The sequence below is a fragment of the Bos indicus x Bos taurus genome, chromosome 5 (genome assembly GCF_003369695.1).
Source record: "Bos indicus x Bos taurus breed Angus x Brahman F1 hybrid chromosome 5, Bos_hybrid_MaternalHap_v2.0, whole genome shotgun sequence".
Classification (NCBI taxonomy): domain Eukaryota; kingdom Metazoa; phylum Chordata; class Mammalia; order Artiodactyla; family Bovidae; genus Bos; species Bos indicus x Bos taurus.
In genome coordinates, this window is record NC_040080.1 from 12,639,103 (window position 1) to 12,657,357 (window position 18,255).

At 53.3% G+C, this 18,255-nt stretch overlaps 1 protein-coding gene across 2 annotated transcripts in view; it reads right to left on the minus strand.

Annotated features, from left to right (window-relative positions):
• B4GALNT3 (beta-1,4-N-acetyl-galactosaminyltransferase 3) overlaps positions 1 to 18,255 on the minus strand; it is a 97,690-nt gene that overhangs the window by 15,392 nt on the left and 64,043 nt on the right. For both annotated transcript variants that reach the window (XM_027541001.1, XM_027541000.1), the window contains exons 2-5: positions 9,057 to 9,160; positions 8,015 to 8,092; positions 802 to 897; positions 310 to 400 (exon numbers count right to left, since the gene is read on the minus strand). In XM_027541001.1, the coding sequence (XP_027396802.1) occupies positions 310 to 400; positions 802 to 897; positions 8,015 to 8,092; positions 9,057 to 9,160 (369 nt within the window). The remainder of the gene's footprint in view (positions 1 to 309; positions 401 to 801; positions 898 to 8,014; positions 8,093 to 9,056; positions 9,161 to 18,255) is intronic.

Genomic DNA, 18,255 nt, shown 5'->3' on the forward strand with positions numbered 1-18,255 from the left:
CAGAGACTAAATTCTCTGTGGGGCCTTGTGCCAGCATGCCCGCTTTGTAAAGCAGGGGTTTCTATACCTGGGAGACTCCGTGGAGTCTCTGGGGACACTTACAGAGAGGGGTAAGCTAGTCTCGGATCAGGGTGTGCAAATCAGGGTGTGAAGTGGCCACCTGGGGGCGTGCATGAGGCCTCACCACGTCCAAACCCTGCTCCCCTGAAAGAGGGCTAACAGTCCAGCCAGCCCAGGGCAGGCCACATGCCCAGGCACCCCGAGAACTCGGACAGGAAGGGGAAGGGCAGGATGCGGGGCTGGCCTCACCGTCCGTGAAGGGGTGCAGGTAGCCGAAGATGCGGAGGCCGTAGTTGGTCCACTTGGGAGACACAGCCAGCTTCCTTAGGGTTGTGCGGATCTGTGCCAGGAAAGTGGGGGATCACTACCCAGGGAGGGAAGAGGAAAGTGAAGCAACGGGTCTGCTCAGGGCTGGTGGGACAATGGGAGGGAGGCAGGTGGAACCCGGGTACAGGCTCCCACATGCTTCTTTATTCAGACCTTGAACAGTGCAGAACCGCACAACTGGATGTAATGGCCCCTGGGGAAACCATATTGTGAGCCATGAGGAAGGTAGGGAAATGGACAAGATCTCTCAGGAGGGAACAAGGGAGATAGTGTGGGCAGATGAAGGGCATCCATGGGATAAAAGGAAAGGAAGTGAACCAAAAAAAACAAGGGAAGAGGAGGAAGGCAGAAGTCACGGGGGGAGAGGAGTGGTGAGAGCCAGGAGCGGGGCAGGAGGGGGCAGGAGGCACTCACGTGGGGGTACAGGGGGAAGTGGAGGTTCCTCCGCAGCTGCTGGACGGAGCTGCCACACCAGTCCTCAAACACGTGCAGGTTGACACGGCCGCGGAACTGCGGGGGTGGGGAGGAGTGAGTGTGAGACAGAGGCCTGGCCTGCCCAGCCCAGCGCGCCTCACTGTTCAAGGTCACAGTCCACGTTGGCCCCTTTCCCATCCTCGCATCCGTGGCTGCGTGGCCTGGCCCCGAGGCCTGGTCTGTTTTTCTGGGCTTGCACGTGCTCACATACAGATGCACACACGCAGGTACATGCACACACACACACATACACTCCCGGCTCTTCCCACACAGGAAGGGGGCTGGTCTGCACCCCCCAGGCAAGGGGGGTTACGGGGCAGGACAGAGTGGCGGGAGGGAGGCGCCAGGCCGGGCTTCAGCCGGTCTGGCCCCTTTCCCTTTGGTCTCATGGAGGAGGGCATGGCAACCCACTCCAGTATTCTTGCCTGGAAAATCCCACGGACAGAGGAGCCTGGTGGGCTACAGTCCATGGAGTTGCAAAGAGTCAGACATGACTGAAGCGACTTAGCGCACACGCACGCCTTCAGTCTCAAAAGAGGAAAGCCGCATGGCTGTCTGGCCTGGGTGAAACCTCACCCCCCTGGTCTTTGAGCTGCCCCCTCAGCTGGCAGAAGGTCCTGAGGCTGGCTCACCCGAGAGTCAGAGCCTCTCATGGACCACCGCTCAGGTGCCTGGGGCTCAGGGCCAGCCAAGGGAAAGTAGGAGCAAGCAGGTCCCCTCCCCTCCTAGGCTAGGGGCTGGTGGGCACAGGACTGAGCTGGGAAGCACAGGGACCCCCTGGGGGAGAGGGAATGGGCAGGAAGCCAGGACTCCAGTGGGTGGAAGGGTGGAGAGCGGGGGAGGGGAGGGAGGGGGAACCTGTCCCGAATCACCTGAACACAGCGCTTCAGGTGATCCCATCTTATTCTCCCCTCTCCCCATGCCCCCCATCTCTAGATTATGGGAGGTGGACCCCATCAGGCCACACGAACAGGCCCTTCCTTCCCCCCATCAGATACCAAATCCCAGTGGCCTTAGGGAGACAGAGGAGGGGCTACCTGAACTGGAAGGCCTTCCCACATAGAAGGCCTTCAGCAAGAGCTCTGGAGGGAGGGATGGTGGTGGTGGGAGAGAGAAGGGACTGGTCAGAGCCCACCCCGCAAGGGGACTGCCAAGACCTGAGGTGCAGCTGGAGGGGTCCCCCGTCCCCACTTGGAGAGCCTGTCACCCCATCCCCTCAGAACTTGGCTCCTCCCGCGCTCAGCGGCCTGGGGACCTTGGGGAGCAGCCATCGCTCCCTGGAATGTGAGTGTGGGGCTGGGGTGGGTGGGAGAGAGAATGCAGGCTGCTAGGTTGGGGGCGGCCTGGGGCTGCTTGGAAGAAAAGAATGGGGACATTGTGCCACTTCTGGGGAAATTCCTGAGTCCTATTTACAAGACTCAGTTGTCTCCTCCAAGCTGCGCCCCTCCCTGCCCCTCTCCGGGAGACTCTTGAGTCCACAGAAAACAAAGGGTGGAGGGGGACACCCCCAGAAATCTGCTTGTTCAGCCAGGAGGCCAGAGGCCACAGGGGCTGGGACAGGGGAAGGGCGAGGGAGGAGGGAGCTGGCCGCCCTCATCTGCCCCATGGCCTGAGCCACAGGGGAAACCCAGGCAGGTGGATGGAAGTGTCCACATCCCGGGGGGGTAAAGCCCTGATTCAGTCCAAAGCCCACCCTCCAGCCACCCCTCACCCCTCTTAGGCTCTAGGTGGGGGTCCCCTGAGGGACTAGTCAGAACCTTCTTACTCCCCAGGCCTTGATGGTGACCCCACCTCGGTTTGTGTCTCTCCAAGCCTTGGTGATGGACAGGGAAGCCTGGCGTGCTGCGATTCATGGGGTCGCAAAGAGTTGGACACGACTGAGTGACTGAACTGAACTGAACTGAAGCTTTGGAGACATTGTGTCGGGCAGGGATGTAGGACTCGGGCTGGTCAGCACTGCCCCTTGCCCCCTTCTCACCATCCAGCAGGATTAAGGCCCAGGGAGGAGCACTGGTTACTGCCAGGGCCAGAGCACATCCATGGCCGAAGACAGACTTGAAACGTCCAGTCACAAGCAGCGGAGAAAACACCTGTTGAACCTTTTCCTTTCAGAGTTGACACTATTAAAGCCCAGAGAGGTAAACTGACTCCCCAAGGACACACAGCAATGAACCTGTGGAAATGGGAGGGCATCTAGGGGTGTGAATACTGCCTGTGGGTGCTCACCTGGGAACGTCCACTGCCTTGCACCACGACAGGGCCTCTGCCAGGCCTCGCTGGCCTCACAGAGCCTCCCAACAGGATGGAGGCGTCTCCCACCACGGATTTCCTCACACTGCCTGCAGAAGTGTCTTTCTAAAGACAGATCCGGGGACTGGCCTCACAATCCAGTGGCTAAGACTCCACTGCAAATAAGAGTTCACACGCTGTAACTAAAGATCCCGCAGGCTGCAAAGAAGACCTAAGACCCCACATGCTGCAACTGAGACTTGGTGCAGCCAAATAAATAAATAGAAACTGGGGGAAAAAAAAAAGTTTCTAAAGACAGATCTGACCATGCCACTCTGCCGCTTTACACCTCTGAGGGTTCCCAGAGGCTTCTGGACAAAACCTGGCTTCCCGGCCTCACCTCACCCCTCTCCCAGTCACACCTGCCCTCCACCCACACACACTCCTCTCTGCCTTTGCAAACAGATTCCTGGTTGGAAGGCCTTTTCCTTTCTTCCCCACCCAGCAAATTCTAGTTCATCCTTTAAGGCTCTTCTCAAATCCCTCTCTAGGCGTCTACAATTTCTCCAGGCAGAGTTACAGCTCCCTCCTCGGGACTCCTTGCACATCTTAATTATCCAAGGGAACGAGTGCTCAGAGCAGCTAAGCCTGGCGCCATATGTTCCTTCATTTATCCTATAAGCACTGGAGATGTTTGTACCAGTGTTGATGCAAAGATGGAAAGGGGTCCCTGGAGGAGAGAGACATGCGGAAGTATGAGCCACCTGTGCCAGGTTACTGCAGAGGCTGAGACGCAGAGGGTGTGAAGCTGGTCCACCCCCCGGGGCAGTGGGGCAGCCCAGCACTGGTGGGAGCGTGGACCAGGCTGCTGCTTGGCCAGATTCACACTTTCAAGACCAGCACACCTGGCAGGACCATGTGACCTCCACCCAGCAGGACAATTGAGGCCTGTACTCCGGACTCCTGTTTAGAGTCTCTACTGCCTCTTGATTCTTACTCACACCTGCCCCTCAAGTGAGCTCCCCTTGGGAATCAAGGGGCTCCCAACTCTGGATAAGAGATTTCTCTGGACGGAGGAAGGGACCAGAGCCCCATCTGGTGAAATCCTAGTGGGGGACATTACCCCCATTTGAGGGGGGTAACCCTAACCCTAACCCTCTGCATCTCAGCCTCTGCAGTAACCCTGGCACAGGTGGCTCATACTTCCGCATGCGTGACGGTGGGGGTTCAGGGCCCTGACAAAAGGCAGGTCTGATCTGCACACAAACGTCCACAGCAGCATTACTCCCAGGAGCTGAAAGCAGAAACAGCCCAAACACCCATTTCCGAGGATGAGATAGCGAGGTCTGTCCACACAGGGGAAGATTACTCAGCCAGAAAAAGGAATGAAGTTCTGATACAAACGCTGCCACACGGATGGGCCTTGAAAACATAATGCTAAGTAACACAAGCCAGACAAGACGGCCACGTACAGTACAAGTCTCTCTATAGGAAGAGAGTCCTCATATAGAGTCTATCTGAATGGGAAGATCCAGAGAGACAGATTAGACTAGCATTTCCTGGGGTCTGGGGACTGGGGGTAGTGAGGCTATTAGGTGAGGGGCTTCCCTTAGTGGTGATGAAAACCTATTAATATTAAATTGATAGTTACGGATGACAACTCTATGAATATACTAAGTGCTATTGACTTGTACACATTAATTGGGTGAATTATAGGGACTTCCCTGGTGGTCCAGAGGGTAAGAATCCACCTTCCAATGCAGGGGACCCAGGTTCAATTGCTGGTCAGAAAACCAACATCCCACATGCAACTGGAGCAACTAAGCTGGAGTGCTGCAACTAAGACCCATCACTGACAACAAATTCATATTTTTAAAATTATAAATTACACGGTATATGAACTATATCTCAATAAAACTGTTAGAGGAAAAAAAGGGGTGGGGTAGAGCCTGAGAAGGGAAGTCAGAATCCCAGCCCTTGGGAGAGAGATACCAAGTCACAGAGCCCACGCGACATGACCCGTGGACTCCAACTTGCTTTGATCTGACTCTATATCCACCACATTTCTTTCCTGTAACGATGTTGGCTTTGTAGGGGGAGCAGAGTAGCAGACAGTGTTCGGTCAGTAGACCGAATACCGACGGTAAGTGAATGCACTGCCATTGAGGTTTGTTAATTAGTGGGGTTTGCTAGTCAGAGTCTCATGATTTTAGCTGACAGGACAGTTTCTGAGGTCAGTTATGTCATGAAGCCCAGCCCGCCAGCTGTCCACTCCCTATCTGAACAGCAGAGTGATGACTAAGCCTGCTGCGCTGGAGAGCCACTTCTGGCCTCTGAGACTCTGAGCTGCCAGCTGAAGGCTGGGGAGGGGAGCTGGGCAAAGAAGAGACCACAGGCAGCCTTCCCGTGTTCTGTCCATGCTCACCCACAGGGGAGGGTGCAGGAGCTATGCCACCTTGCGGAGTGACTGGTCAACCCCTTTGGAAGCCATTGCCCAGAAAGGGGAGATAATAGTGCAGCCTGACAGCCCCGGACAGCCAGCAGATGTGCAGTAAAGCCCTTCCTGCTAAAACTGTACGTCCAAAGGCAGGAGATAGGCAAGGAGAGGGAATAGAGGTCCCCACGGAGGGCTGGAGGGGAGGGCCCCACTGCAGCTGGACGGCTGCATGTGTGAGGACCTACGTGCCCTCACTGGTGAAATGAAAAGACTGGATTGGTGATTCCCTGAAGATTCACGAGAGATGTGAGGAGGATTTTATAAGCCACTTTCTTTTCTTCTTCCTTTTTTTTTTTGGCTGTTTTGCGTGGCTTGTAGGATCTTAGTTCCCCCAGCCAGGGACTGAATCCCGGTCCTCGGCAGTGAGAGCATGGAGTCCTAACCACTGGACTGCCAGGGAATTCGCTGTAAGAAGCCACTTTTAATAATAAAATACCAAAGTCAGTGGAAATCAGGCATTTACCACCAAAAGGCTAAACACACCTACTAAAAGATCAACTATTCCTTTTAAAAGTTAACCACATTTTAATCACTATTTACTACTTGTTACTGTTTTCATCGAGATATATATAGATATATCTCCAGAGCTTCCCTGACGGCTCAGTGGTAAAGAATCTGCCCACAATGCGAGAGACAGGGATTCGATCACTAGATTGGGAAGATCCCCCGGAGGAGGAAATGGCAACCCACTTCAGTATTCTTGCCTAGAAAATCCCATGGACAGATGAGCCTGGCAGGCTATAGACCATGGGGTCACAAAGAGTTGGACACAACAGAGCATGCAAGCAGATCATATACATCTCCATCTTTGACTGGCCAAGAAAAGCGGGAAAATTAATGATTAATAAATGCAGACTATGATGTAGTTACAATCTTTCAAAATAATTGGTTCATTCAGAAAAATGATCCAAACTGGCCTCAAAGGAGAGAAGGCTGAATCGCTGGACCAGTGGTTTTCACAGTACTATCTCCAGGTGGGGTGGGGCCTAATTACCCGATGATGTCACCTGGTACAGGTGTGCCAGTGATGTAATCCACTCTCTCAGGATTTAACCAGAGGCAATTTCACGGTAGATAACCTACCATCATATTTCGCATAACACCACCGCCTTCACTCTCGCCCCGCAGCAAATGGGTGGACTGGAAAGGAAATCACCCAGGCGGTAGAGACCAACCTGTGATAGGTGTGGATGAAGACAACTGGCTGGCCGCCACCACCCGGCCAAGAGAGGCCTGGACAAGTTGCATGGTCCGACGCCCAAATTTAAAATGTTCACCCCCAAATCACTATGCTGCTCTGGAATGTCTGCACAAGCGTTTACTCCAGGTAATCTTGTGTCTGTAATAAACCTGCAAGCCTCCGTTTCTATACCAAGAGAAAAAGAATCTGTCCAGTCCAACATAAACAAGAGGTGTGATGATGGTTATGACAATTTTTATTCACACGTTTGACCGCTTCCTATAAAAATTTTCTAAAGCAAGAGTTTCCTAGCATATAGTCCCTCAGTGCACTGGTTTCATAGAGCACCAAAGTTGAATGGAAAAAGGCAGTTTGGGAGGTGACTAAGTTTGGTGCGTGCTGGGAGAAATGAAGTCAAATAGAGGATGACAGAACTCAGCATCTTTCATGTACTAACATGTATTTTCAGGAAGTGGATGTCTATAGATTTTAAATCATATTTCACAGTGGATTCCTTTCTGACTGGAGTATCTTATGGGACTTAATGGTCCAAGAAAGACAGTTTGGGAAGCCGAATTTTACGACTGGGGACTGGCATAGACATGAAAGTCCCATAGCTTTCTTGAGCTTTACTTTTCTCACCCATAAAATGAGGACACTACACTGTCCCACTGGATCATAAAGCTGACAGGTTACACACAAAGCCCGGCACACGGTAGTACTTTTGTGCTTAGCTGCTCACTCGTGTCTCACTCTGTGTGACCCCATGGACTGTAGCCTGCCAGGTTCCTCTGTCCACAGGATTTTCCAGCAAGCATACTGGAGTGGATTCCAGGGGAATCTTCCCAGCCCAGGATTGAACCTCCTGCATTGGCAGGTGGATTCTTTACCACCGAGCCACCTGGGAAGCCCCTAGGTGGAAAACTTTAATAAAAACCACTTCTCTCTGTTAGTTAAGGAAGAAAATTCAGTGAGCCTGGACTCTAACTTTTTTCTTCAAATTAGACGACAAAAAACTTTTTTTTTGGCTCACTGAGCTGCATGTGGGATCTTAGTTCCCCAACCAGGGATCAATCCCAAACCCCCTACAGTGGAAGTGCAGAGTCTTAACCACTGGACCACCAGGGAAGCCCCTAGATGAAAAACTTTAATAATAACCACTAGAATAAAATGCTCTGTGGCCTCTGGAGTGACCTACTAATATCAACACTGTTTTTTTAACCCTGCCTTTCAAGGAGCAGCCTCACCTCTGAGAGCCAGGGCACCGGCTTATTCCACTTCAGGTAGCTGCTGTTTCCACTCCCACCACGTGCTGAGCCTGGGTCCTGGCAGAACAGAGAAGAATGAACTTGGTGGGAATATGAAGGGGGCGATAGGACCGGGGCCCCTTGAATGTGCCTGAGGGGGATGCAGAGGGTCAAGAGACATAGTCCTGCTGTCGGAAGCTTGTCAACTTAAGGACATTCCTGTTTCTGGCCCACACACTGTCCCTCACCAACACACCTCCAACATAGACTTCTGGGATGTTTCCGCTTTCCTGACTTTTCTCAGTCTTCCCATACCAAAAGCATTCTTTTCTAATTAGACCAGGCTCTCCTGAGGACAGGGACCCTGCCTCCCTCTTTCTCTACACCCCCTTAGGGTGCAACTCATTTATCCTAACATTTGTCCCCCTGGGGACACCCCAACTCTTCCCTACCCTGTAGGTCCATGGGGTCAGTTAGGCTCTGGTCCAGCCTTGGGGGCAGTATCTGTTCTAGGCTCAGAAGCTCAACCTTACGGCTCCAAGCTGAACTGACCTTGAGTTCCCAAACCCCCACCCAGAGCTGCTTCTGGGGACCAGCAGCCCAAGAAACACTATCAGGAAAATGCTCCATTATTTGCAGCTATTTTCAGGGAGGGGTGTCTGTCTACCACATCATCTGTGACTCTTGGCTGCCAGCATCCGGGATTGTGACTGGAGGACCAGCCCAGTCATCCTAGCAGGAGGCGAGACGTGCTGGTCCTTCCTCCAGCCCCTGTTCTTGCAGAGATGGAGGCCACATCCCTGGACAGCTCAGACTTGGGCATCTTGAAGACATAATAAAGGCTTTGAGGAGGGAGGGCAGGATGGATATCTCTACCCACAAGGTAGGAGAGCCCAGGACGCCAGTCTGCCATCCAGGGCGTCCCTCTGCTCTGCTTCTCCTAACACGGGAAAGTGGAAGATGCCCTCAGGGCTATGTGGGTGGGCGGGTGGGGGACCCGAGTTAAGGCAGCAGGAAGGGGACAGCTGACCCTGCCACGTACCTTGGGGCCCAGCCTCTGGGGACGGTAGAACTGCAGATTCGGGTCCACAGCCGGAATGTTTCTGCTGGCCAGAGCCTTGGCCAGCTCCCTCCAGCTGCTGTACCCTGAGGAGGGGAAAGAGGAAGAGAGGAACAAGGTCAGTATGACCCGAAGACCGCATATATCCGTGAGACTCAGGGCAGGAAAACTGAGGGAATGGTATTCCTTCTGCTGCTCCTCACGGCTGGCTGTGGGGGTGGGGGTGTTGGGAGACAGTTACACCTTGGCCAAGGTCAACATGGCAGAAAGCGAGGACATGAGCTCATCTCCTGTTGGGATTTGCTGTCTTTCCTAAGTCAGAGAGGGAGCCAGGCCGGGTGAAAGCGGAGCTTTGTCCTGCCGCGGTGACCACCACAGGCTGCCTCTCCAGGCCTAATTTGCCCTAAAACCAAGGAAGAGTCTCACAGGATGGTGGAGCTAAGCTTTTTCCCTCCGCAACTTTCCCTCCTCCAAGCCAGGGAGCCAGCGGGGTTGTCTGACTGGGAGGCCCTCCCCCTGCCCACCACTAGTTGCTGGGCAGCTGGATGGGCCAGAGCTAGGGGTGGGGGCAGGAAAGGGTGAGCCAGGACCTGGCGCCCACCAATCGGATCTAGCAACAGCCGGAGTCATGAGATTCGCGGACCGGCTCCTCCTGGACTGACCTGGAGGCTGTGAGCCGGCTGACGCCTGTGCCCTCACACACAACCCGAGAAGGTCCCAGCCACACCACAGTGAGAGCGAGGGGACACGCGCGCATTCACCATCACGCAGAGGGGCTGCCAAGGGTGGGGTGGGAGAGTCAGAATTCAGCCGTCAGCACTGATGTCCACGGGGGGCTGGGGCCGCTCCCAGGTGAGCAGGATGGAGACTTTGATATGTGGAAACATGAGCCAGAATCACAGGCTTCCAGGAGCTGGGAGGGGCTTTCAAGACCACCTACTCGGGACTTCCCTGGGGGTCCAGTGGCTGGGACCCTGGGCTTCCAGTGCAGGGGGCCTGGGCTTGATCCCTGGTCAGGGAACTAGATCCCACATGCCACAATTAAAACTCGGCGCAGCCAAGAAAAAAAAACAAGACCACCTAGTCCTCATTTCAGGTGAGGAAATGGAACCCCAGTTATCTGGGCAGCAAACACAGTCAACACCCTGTCCATGAGGGGTATGTTTAAGACCCCCCCACAGCAGATATCCTAAAACCACACAGAGTATCAAACTACATATATATGCTGTTTATTCATACACACCTATGATTAAGTTTAATTAGACACGGTGAGAGATTAACAATATGAAAAGTAAAATAGAACAATAATACAGTGTATCGTAATAAAAGTTATATGAGTCACTCTGTACAAATATTTTACTGTACAAAGTGAATGCCTTTGCCGTCTTAACTGAGCACTTATCATGCACTGAAGCTATAACTTGAGCAGTTTCAGGTTTGACAGCAAAACCAGTACAAATTTCTTTTCCCTTCTTCACAATTTCAGGAGTAGAAGATTTGCTCTTGCTGTAGATCTTAGCAAACTTGGTATATGATTTTTTTTTTCTTTATTAGGTTTCATCTCTTCACTTAAAAGAAGCACTTTAAGGGACTTCCCTGGTGGTCCAGTGGTTAAGACCTTGCACTTCCACTACTGGGAGCACAGGTTCGATCCCTGCTCTGGGGAACTAAGATCCCACAGGCCACATAGCATGGTCAAAAGGAGGCAACGCGTTAAGGCTTCGCTTTGGCAAATTCACATCCCCAGCATTACTACTCTTGCACTTCAGGGACAGTATTAAGTTGAGTAAGAGTCACCTGAACACAAGCAGTGCAATGCCAGGACAGTCTGATAGCCGAGATGGCCACTAGGAGACCAACGGGACGGGATGTGGGGGAGAAAGAGGGTGGCCCACCTCCTGGGCAGGACTGGACAGTGAGAGATTTCATCACACTGATCAGAACAGCACACAACTGAAAGCTTATGAATCGCTCACTTCTGGAATGTTCAATTTAATATTTTCAGACTGTGGTTGACCCTGGGTAACGGGAACATTAAAAGTGAAATCATGTCATGGATCGGGGCAAGCACTATAGTTCGGACGGAAACCACTTTGCTGCAAAGGTGCAGGAACCTCTGCAACAGCTTCCTCAAGATGCCCCTAGGACAGCGACTTCCCTGGGGGTCCAGGGCTAAGACTCCACGCTCCCAATGCAGGGGGCCCGGGTTCTATCCCTGGTCAGGGAACTCGATCCCACCTATAGCAACTAAGAGTTCCCTGCTGTAACTACAGATCCCGTGGACCACAACGAAGACCTAGCACAGCCAAAAAAGCAAATACATAAATGTTTTTAAATGAACCCCCAGGACACCACAGCGGGTGCTGCGTGAGAGTGAGACTGGCACCACTGGCCCCTAGGAGCCAAGAGCTCCCCGGAGGCCGAAGCATCCTAGGACCTCCACACCAGCACTGGTAGAGACACCTCCAGCCAAGCAGACACAGAGGAAAGAGCACAGCCCACAAACACAGGCCACAGCAGGTAGACACCAGCATTTTGCCCAGGTGTGTGTGTGAGTGACTCTGGGAGAGGGAGCTGGACAGTGGGGTGCAGTGGGGGCTTTTCTTTCCCACTCTGGGGGTGGCCCCTCAGGGTTTCCTTCGCACCTCCCAGGCATGATCTCATCTGAGCCTTGCAGAACCTGGGGAGATGAGCCAGGTCTGATTACCCCCCTGCACAGATGGGGAAAGAGACGCCGAGACCTGAAGGTCACAGAGTCCACTGCTGTTGCAAAGCCAGGGTCAGCCCAGACAGCCTGTCTATCTCACCGGCCAGTCTTTCCTCGTCCAGCCTATATTTTCTCCTGGGGATGCTGTCTGGGGAAGACTGTGGGGAATCTGGCAGGCAGAGGTCTTAGCTGGAGATTGGTGCCCCTGGGTTTCTACGCAGACATTAGCCGTCTGCTGCTGTTGTGTTTATTGAGACTTTTGCAGGTTTATCCCACCGCATCAAGGTCTCTGCTGTTTCCATGGCGGGCCAGCTGGCAGGCAGAAACAGGTCATACTAGTTCAACGCAGAGAGATGTTTTAGGGAAGCAGGATTCTGGGGCTGGTGATGTGAGATGAGGACAGGGGAGGGGGGCAAAAGGAGGAAGAATGTTCCGGAGCTGGTCCTGACTTTCTGCACGAGCTCACAGGAGAGATGCTTGTCCCCCACTAACCCTGCTCAGACACCACTAATGATGGAGCCCCGTCTCTGCCTAGGCCCCGGGGGCTCTGGGTTAGTGGCTGGGGCAGGCGGACATGTGATTCACACCGTGGGAGGGGAGGGTGGACAGGCACTGCCTTGTCTCTGCCTGGGGACGATTGGGTCACCTGTTCCTTGACTCTGTGTGGTGACTGAAGACCATCTCCTTGTAGACACAGGCATGAGAACACAACTCTGAAAACATAATGCACCACATTCTCACACACAGGGGTTCCTGTGTGTCTCACACCCACATTCTTTCCCACAGACTTGTCTTCACTTCCGGCCAAATTCTCTGGCTCCTGGAAGTCACGCAGAAGGCAAGATGACTTGCCCTGTGGTCAATGGACTCTCACCGTGGTCTCACCATGCCTTGTCCTTATGTTTGCTGGGAAGGGACAAGGAACACCTGCTCCTGGACCAAACTCTGGATGGGCTCCTCTGAGCTCTCTTTTTGACTAGGCCTTGTCCTTAAGCCCTGTCCTTGGCCTGCCCAGCCCAGGTTTTAGGAAGAATCCTGTTAAGTCTGCTTACAGAATTCCCCCTATCCTTGATAGTTGAACCTGATAGGTAGCCAGGGTCCTGTTGGGCTTTGCTGGCAGGAGTCCCCCAGCCTGATGGCTCCTCCTGGTCACTTCCCATCCGCTGACCCCTCACTCTGCCTACGCACTGTGAATCCCCAGCTGCCTTTGCTGTCTCTGGAACTGAGCTTAGCTCTATACCATGGTCTTTCTCCCATACTGTGACAGTTTCGAGTTCAATCTGTCACCTTTAACTTGTGCCTGGCTCTACTTCTCTCTTTTTAAAAAAATTATTTATTTATTTTAATTGGAGGATAATTACTTTACAATATTGTGATGGGTTTTGCCATACATCAGTATGAACCATGTATGAACAGGCATACATGTGTCTCCTCCATCCTGAACACCCCTCCCACCTTCCCCCACCTTATCCCTCTAGGTTGTCCCAGAGCACCAGCTTTGGGTGCCCAGCATCATACACCAAACTCGCATGGGTCATCTATTTTACATATGGTAATGTGCCAGGAGAAATATCAATAACCTCGGATACGCAGATGACACCACCCTTATGGCAGAAAGCAAAGAACAAAAGAGCCTTTTGATGAAAGTGAAAGAGGAGACCGAAAAAGTTGGCTTAAAGCTCAACATTCAGGAAACTAAGATCATGGCATCCGGTCCCATCACTTCATGGCAAATAGATGGGGAAACAGTGGAAACAGTGGCTGACTTTATTTTTCGGGCTCCAAAATTACTGCAGATGGTGATTGCAGCCATGAAATTAAAAGAAGCTTGCTCCTTGGAAGGAAAGTTATAACCAACCTAGACAGCATATTAAAAAGCAGAGACATTACTTTGCCAACAAAGGTCCGTCTAGTCAAGGCTATGGTTTTTCCAGTGGTCATGTATGGATGTCAGAGTTGGACTATAAAGAAAGCTGAGTGCCTAAGAATTGATGCTTTTGAACTGTGGTGTTGGAGAAGACTCTTGAGAGTCCCTTGGACTGCAAGGAGATCCAACCAGTCCATCCTAAAGGAGACCAGTCCTGGGTATTCACTGGAAGGACTGATGTTGAAGCTGAAATTCCAATACTTTGGCCATCTGATGGGAAGAGCTGACTCAATGGAAAAGACCCTGATGCTGGGAAAGATTGAGGGCAGGAGGAGAAGGATGACAGAGGATGAGATGGCTGGATGGCATCACCAACTTGATGGACATGGGTTTGGGTGGACTCTGGGAGTTGGTGATGGACAGGGAGGCCTGGCATGCTGCGGTTCATGGGGTCACAAAGAGTCGGGCACGACTGAGCGACTGAACTGAACTGATGCTGGGAAAGATTGAGGGCAGGAGGAGAAGAGGACAACAGAGGATGAGATAGTTGGATGGCATCACCGACTCAATGGACATGAGTTTGGGTAGGCTCCGGGAGTTGGTGATGGACAGGGAGGCCTGGTGTGCTGCAGTTCATGAGGTCGCAAAGAGTTGGACATGACTGAGCGACTGAACTGAACTGAATGTGTATATCTCAATGCTATTCTCTCCTCCCACCCTCTCCTCCCACTGAGTCCAAAAGTCTGTTCTTTATGTTGGTGTCTCCTTTGCTTCTTTTTTTTTCTTTGGCTGCACTGCATGGCATGCAGGATCTTAGTTCCCCGACCAGGGATCAAACCTGCATCCTTTGCAGTGGAAGTGTGGAGTCTTAACCATTGGACTGCCAGGGAAGTCCCTTTATTTCTCTTTAAAAGAGGGTAAGAGGTGGGTTTCCCAGTGAACAAGGACAAATCCACTGAAGGGAGGGGAGGCCAGTGGTTAAACCTAACTGGGCCCTGCCTGGGTCACAGACACAGGGCCCAGTTAGGTACATGGCTTTGAAATACCTGGAGTGAGACAGTCAACAGCCCAGGTTAGCAATTCAAGGAGCAGGAAATGCTCTTTGCAGATGTCACAGTATGGAAAAGACAAGAAGGCTCTGGAGTCAGAAAGGTCTCTCTGGCTTTCCTCCATGAGAAACGGTGGCCGGACCGCATGAGCAACTAGTTGAAGCTCTTTGACCTGGTTTCCTCCTCCGGCTGGTGGGGGTGATGACACCTGCCCCACGGGAATGCCACGAGGAGCCAGTGATGTCCGTCAGGCCTGGTGTGCGGTCGGACAGAGTTAACACTCCTTCCTCCAACAACATCTGCTGAAGACATGAACTCCAGCCACTTCAGAATGTTGCAAACTATAGACAGCCAGTGGCTGCTGTCTCCTCTCCGTACAGAGCAGGCAGACCACAGGCCAGCAGTGACTCCGTGGTAAGGGTACAAGACAGTCTCCTCTCTGCTGCGCGGCTGCTCCCTGCACCCCTCCACCTATTCCCCGCTACCCTCCACCCATGTTAATATTCACTGAATCCATAGTAGGCATCAGGCACTGTGCGGGGCTTTTCCTGTGTTCACTCTGCCAGTAGAGACCTCAGCCCTGATCAGCCTCTCTGCAGGGACCAGGAGCTAAAGAATGTGCCAATTCAACTACTGACACTTGTCACCTGCCCTCAGCTAAGTGAACTCCAACTCCCGGCCAGAGTGCCAGCTGCCAGGGCCTGTCTCTCCTGCACCAGGTGTCACATTTGTGCCAGGAGACAGACACCCCGATCTCAGGTGACAGACAAACACCAGCAATGGGCCTCACATTCGGGCCTCACATTCTGCCCTCACAGAGCTGGGCTATCAAGTTCAGCATCAGCCCCTACGCCACCAACGCCCCTCCCCTGCATAGCATGGACTCTTCAAAGGCCTAGAGATCATCTCTTCAGCTCTTAGGTGAAAATATGGCATACGCACAGCCCATGGTCCTTTATTATCTTTTTTTTTCCCCCCAAAAAACTCTCATGTGCATTATTTCACTGCATCCTCACCACCTCCGGCCTGGGCAGGGCTGCACTGTTAAGGGCTGGCGTCTGCCCTGAGCTAAGACACACTTTGCAAGACGGGAAGGCCTGAGCCCTCGAGGGCCGCAGGAAGGCGGGGCTGAAGGACGAGCCAGCAGGGCGGGTAAAGGACCCAAAGACCCGAGGTGAATGCAGACGATTTGCTAAGAAGCTCAGCATCTGTACAGAGACAAGGTGATGAACCCTGGAGGAGCCAAGCGGAGAAAGAGCCCTCGTCCCACCAGAGAACAGCAGGCTGTCCAGGGGACGGGAGGTCGTGACGCCCGGGCACAGCTCCACCAAGGCTGGGAACCAGCACTGCTTCCCGGGACCAGAAAGCAAGACTAACTCTGACCTTGGCATGCACCTGAGGGCCAGTCACACGGGCCCTGCAGAGCAAAGCTGCTGTGGCTGGACGCCAGCAGGCCCCGGGCGCCACCAGAAACCCAAGGTGGCACAGACAGCTAGGGGTGGAGCCAGGCACTGTCACCTGAGAGTCTCAGACGGCAAAGACACAGCCTTTCCTTTCCAGTCGTGACACCCCAGGGACCTGATGCAAGAGGAATGATTATTACTGCAACCTTAGCATGTACGGGTCATACACGTACTTATGTTTATGGTAAAAGAAATATAGATGATTCTATTCAGGACAACAAGCCTAGAGGAAAACAGGGCTTAGAGGATAAAAACCTCATTGAAGTCACAAGGATAGCAGGTAGGGTTTGAACCCTGAATCCTAAATTCCACGCTCTCTACGGGACACACTTGAGAACCTGATCCAATTCTGCCACCACCATCACCGTCGCTTCCTACTCACCCCCACACCTCCCACACGAGCTCCCCGCCCCTCCAATTTAGCCAATAACACCTCCCCAAACAAGCCCCGGAACAGCCATGCCTGCTTGCTCAGTCGTGTCTGATTATTTGCGACCCCAGGCTCCTCTGTCTATGGGGATTCTCCAGGCATGAATATGGTAGTGGGTAGCCATTCCCTTCTCCAGGGGATCATCCCAACTCAGGGATCAAACCCAGGTCTCCCACATTGCAGGCAGAGCCACCTGGTGGCACTGAGCCACCAGGGAAGCCTAAGAATAATAGAGTGGGTGGCCTATCCCTTCTCCAGGGGATCTCCCCAGCCCAAGGACTGAACTGGGGTCTCCTGCATTGTAGGCGGATTCTTTACCATCTGAGCTACCAGGGAAGCCCAGAAAGACCCAAACACCCCCGAAGAGCTGGAAAACTGGACAGAAAGCATCTGCACACAGGCCTACTACCCTTGCCCTGGTCTCTGAGCCTCGTGCTTCTCAACACAAGGGCGAGCCACGCAGCAGCCGTGGGTCACGCTCTCTCGGAGCTCAGGTGTATGGGTGGGAAGGGGGTATGGGATGGGAGATGGGTGGGGCCCCAAAGTCTCCCCAGACCCTCCGATTTGATAAGCAGAGATACAGGAAGGGCCCCAAAGAGCCTCTTCCCCTCCTCACCTGCCGCCCCCTCCAGATGCTGTGCTCAGAGTCAAACAGCCAGCTGCCCGCTCCTCCCTGCCGAGCTAGCTTCTCACCACCCCCAGCACCCTGCCGAACCAGCCGAACCAGCCGGGAGCTGCTGCGGGGCCTGGATGAGCAGGGTAGGCAGGGGCTTGCCAACCAGACACCAGGGACTGTCCCTACCGCCCTACCTGGGCCGCCTGAGGGGACCCAAAGGGGGCGATGGAGCTGTGCAGGGACGTGCTGGGCACTTTAGCCCTGCTGCCATGTCCTGCTCACCTGGACTCCCAGATCTGAGTGAAAGACTCTAAGGGGATGGATGAAGCAAGGAGACAGAGGGAGGGAGCAAATGCCCTTTGTCTTCTGTGCTCTGCTTGGGGAGCACAGGATGTACCTGCACACGGACCCGCCCTGTAACTTTCTGCCACCCTCCAGCCGTGGACTGACCCACACTGACCTCCCTGAAGGTCTGGCCAGGCCCCAGGGCGCTTCCAGGATATTGTCATCATCATCATCACCGTGACAAAGAAAAAACAGAACTGACAACACTTCAGGCCCTTGGGTACACGTCCAGGTCTATACAGCACAGTCACAGCTACACACACAGCTCTGTCTGGGGGAGTCTTGACAAAGACGCTTGATGAAATATGATGGTTTCTGGAAAATCTAAAGGTAACAGGGTCCAGGGGGGCCTCCCAGGTGGTAATAGTGGCAAAGAAACTGCCTGCCAATTCAGAAGACGTAAAAGACTCGGATTTGATCCCTGGGTCAGGAAGATCCCCTGGAGGAGGAAATGGCTACCCACTCCAGTACTCTCGCCTGGGAAATCCCATGAACAGAGGAGCCTGGCGGGCTACAGTCCATGGGGCTGCAAAGAGTCAGAGACAACTGAAGCAGCTCAGCACCCGGACACACAGCAGGGTCCAGGGTTTCTAAAACAGGCCCAGACCCACTTAACTCGGGTGGGTGGACGAGGACGAGGACTCCTCAGGTCAGACTGTCTTGTCCAGTCATCCCTCCTGACTGGGACACAGAGCAGCTTCTAA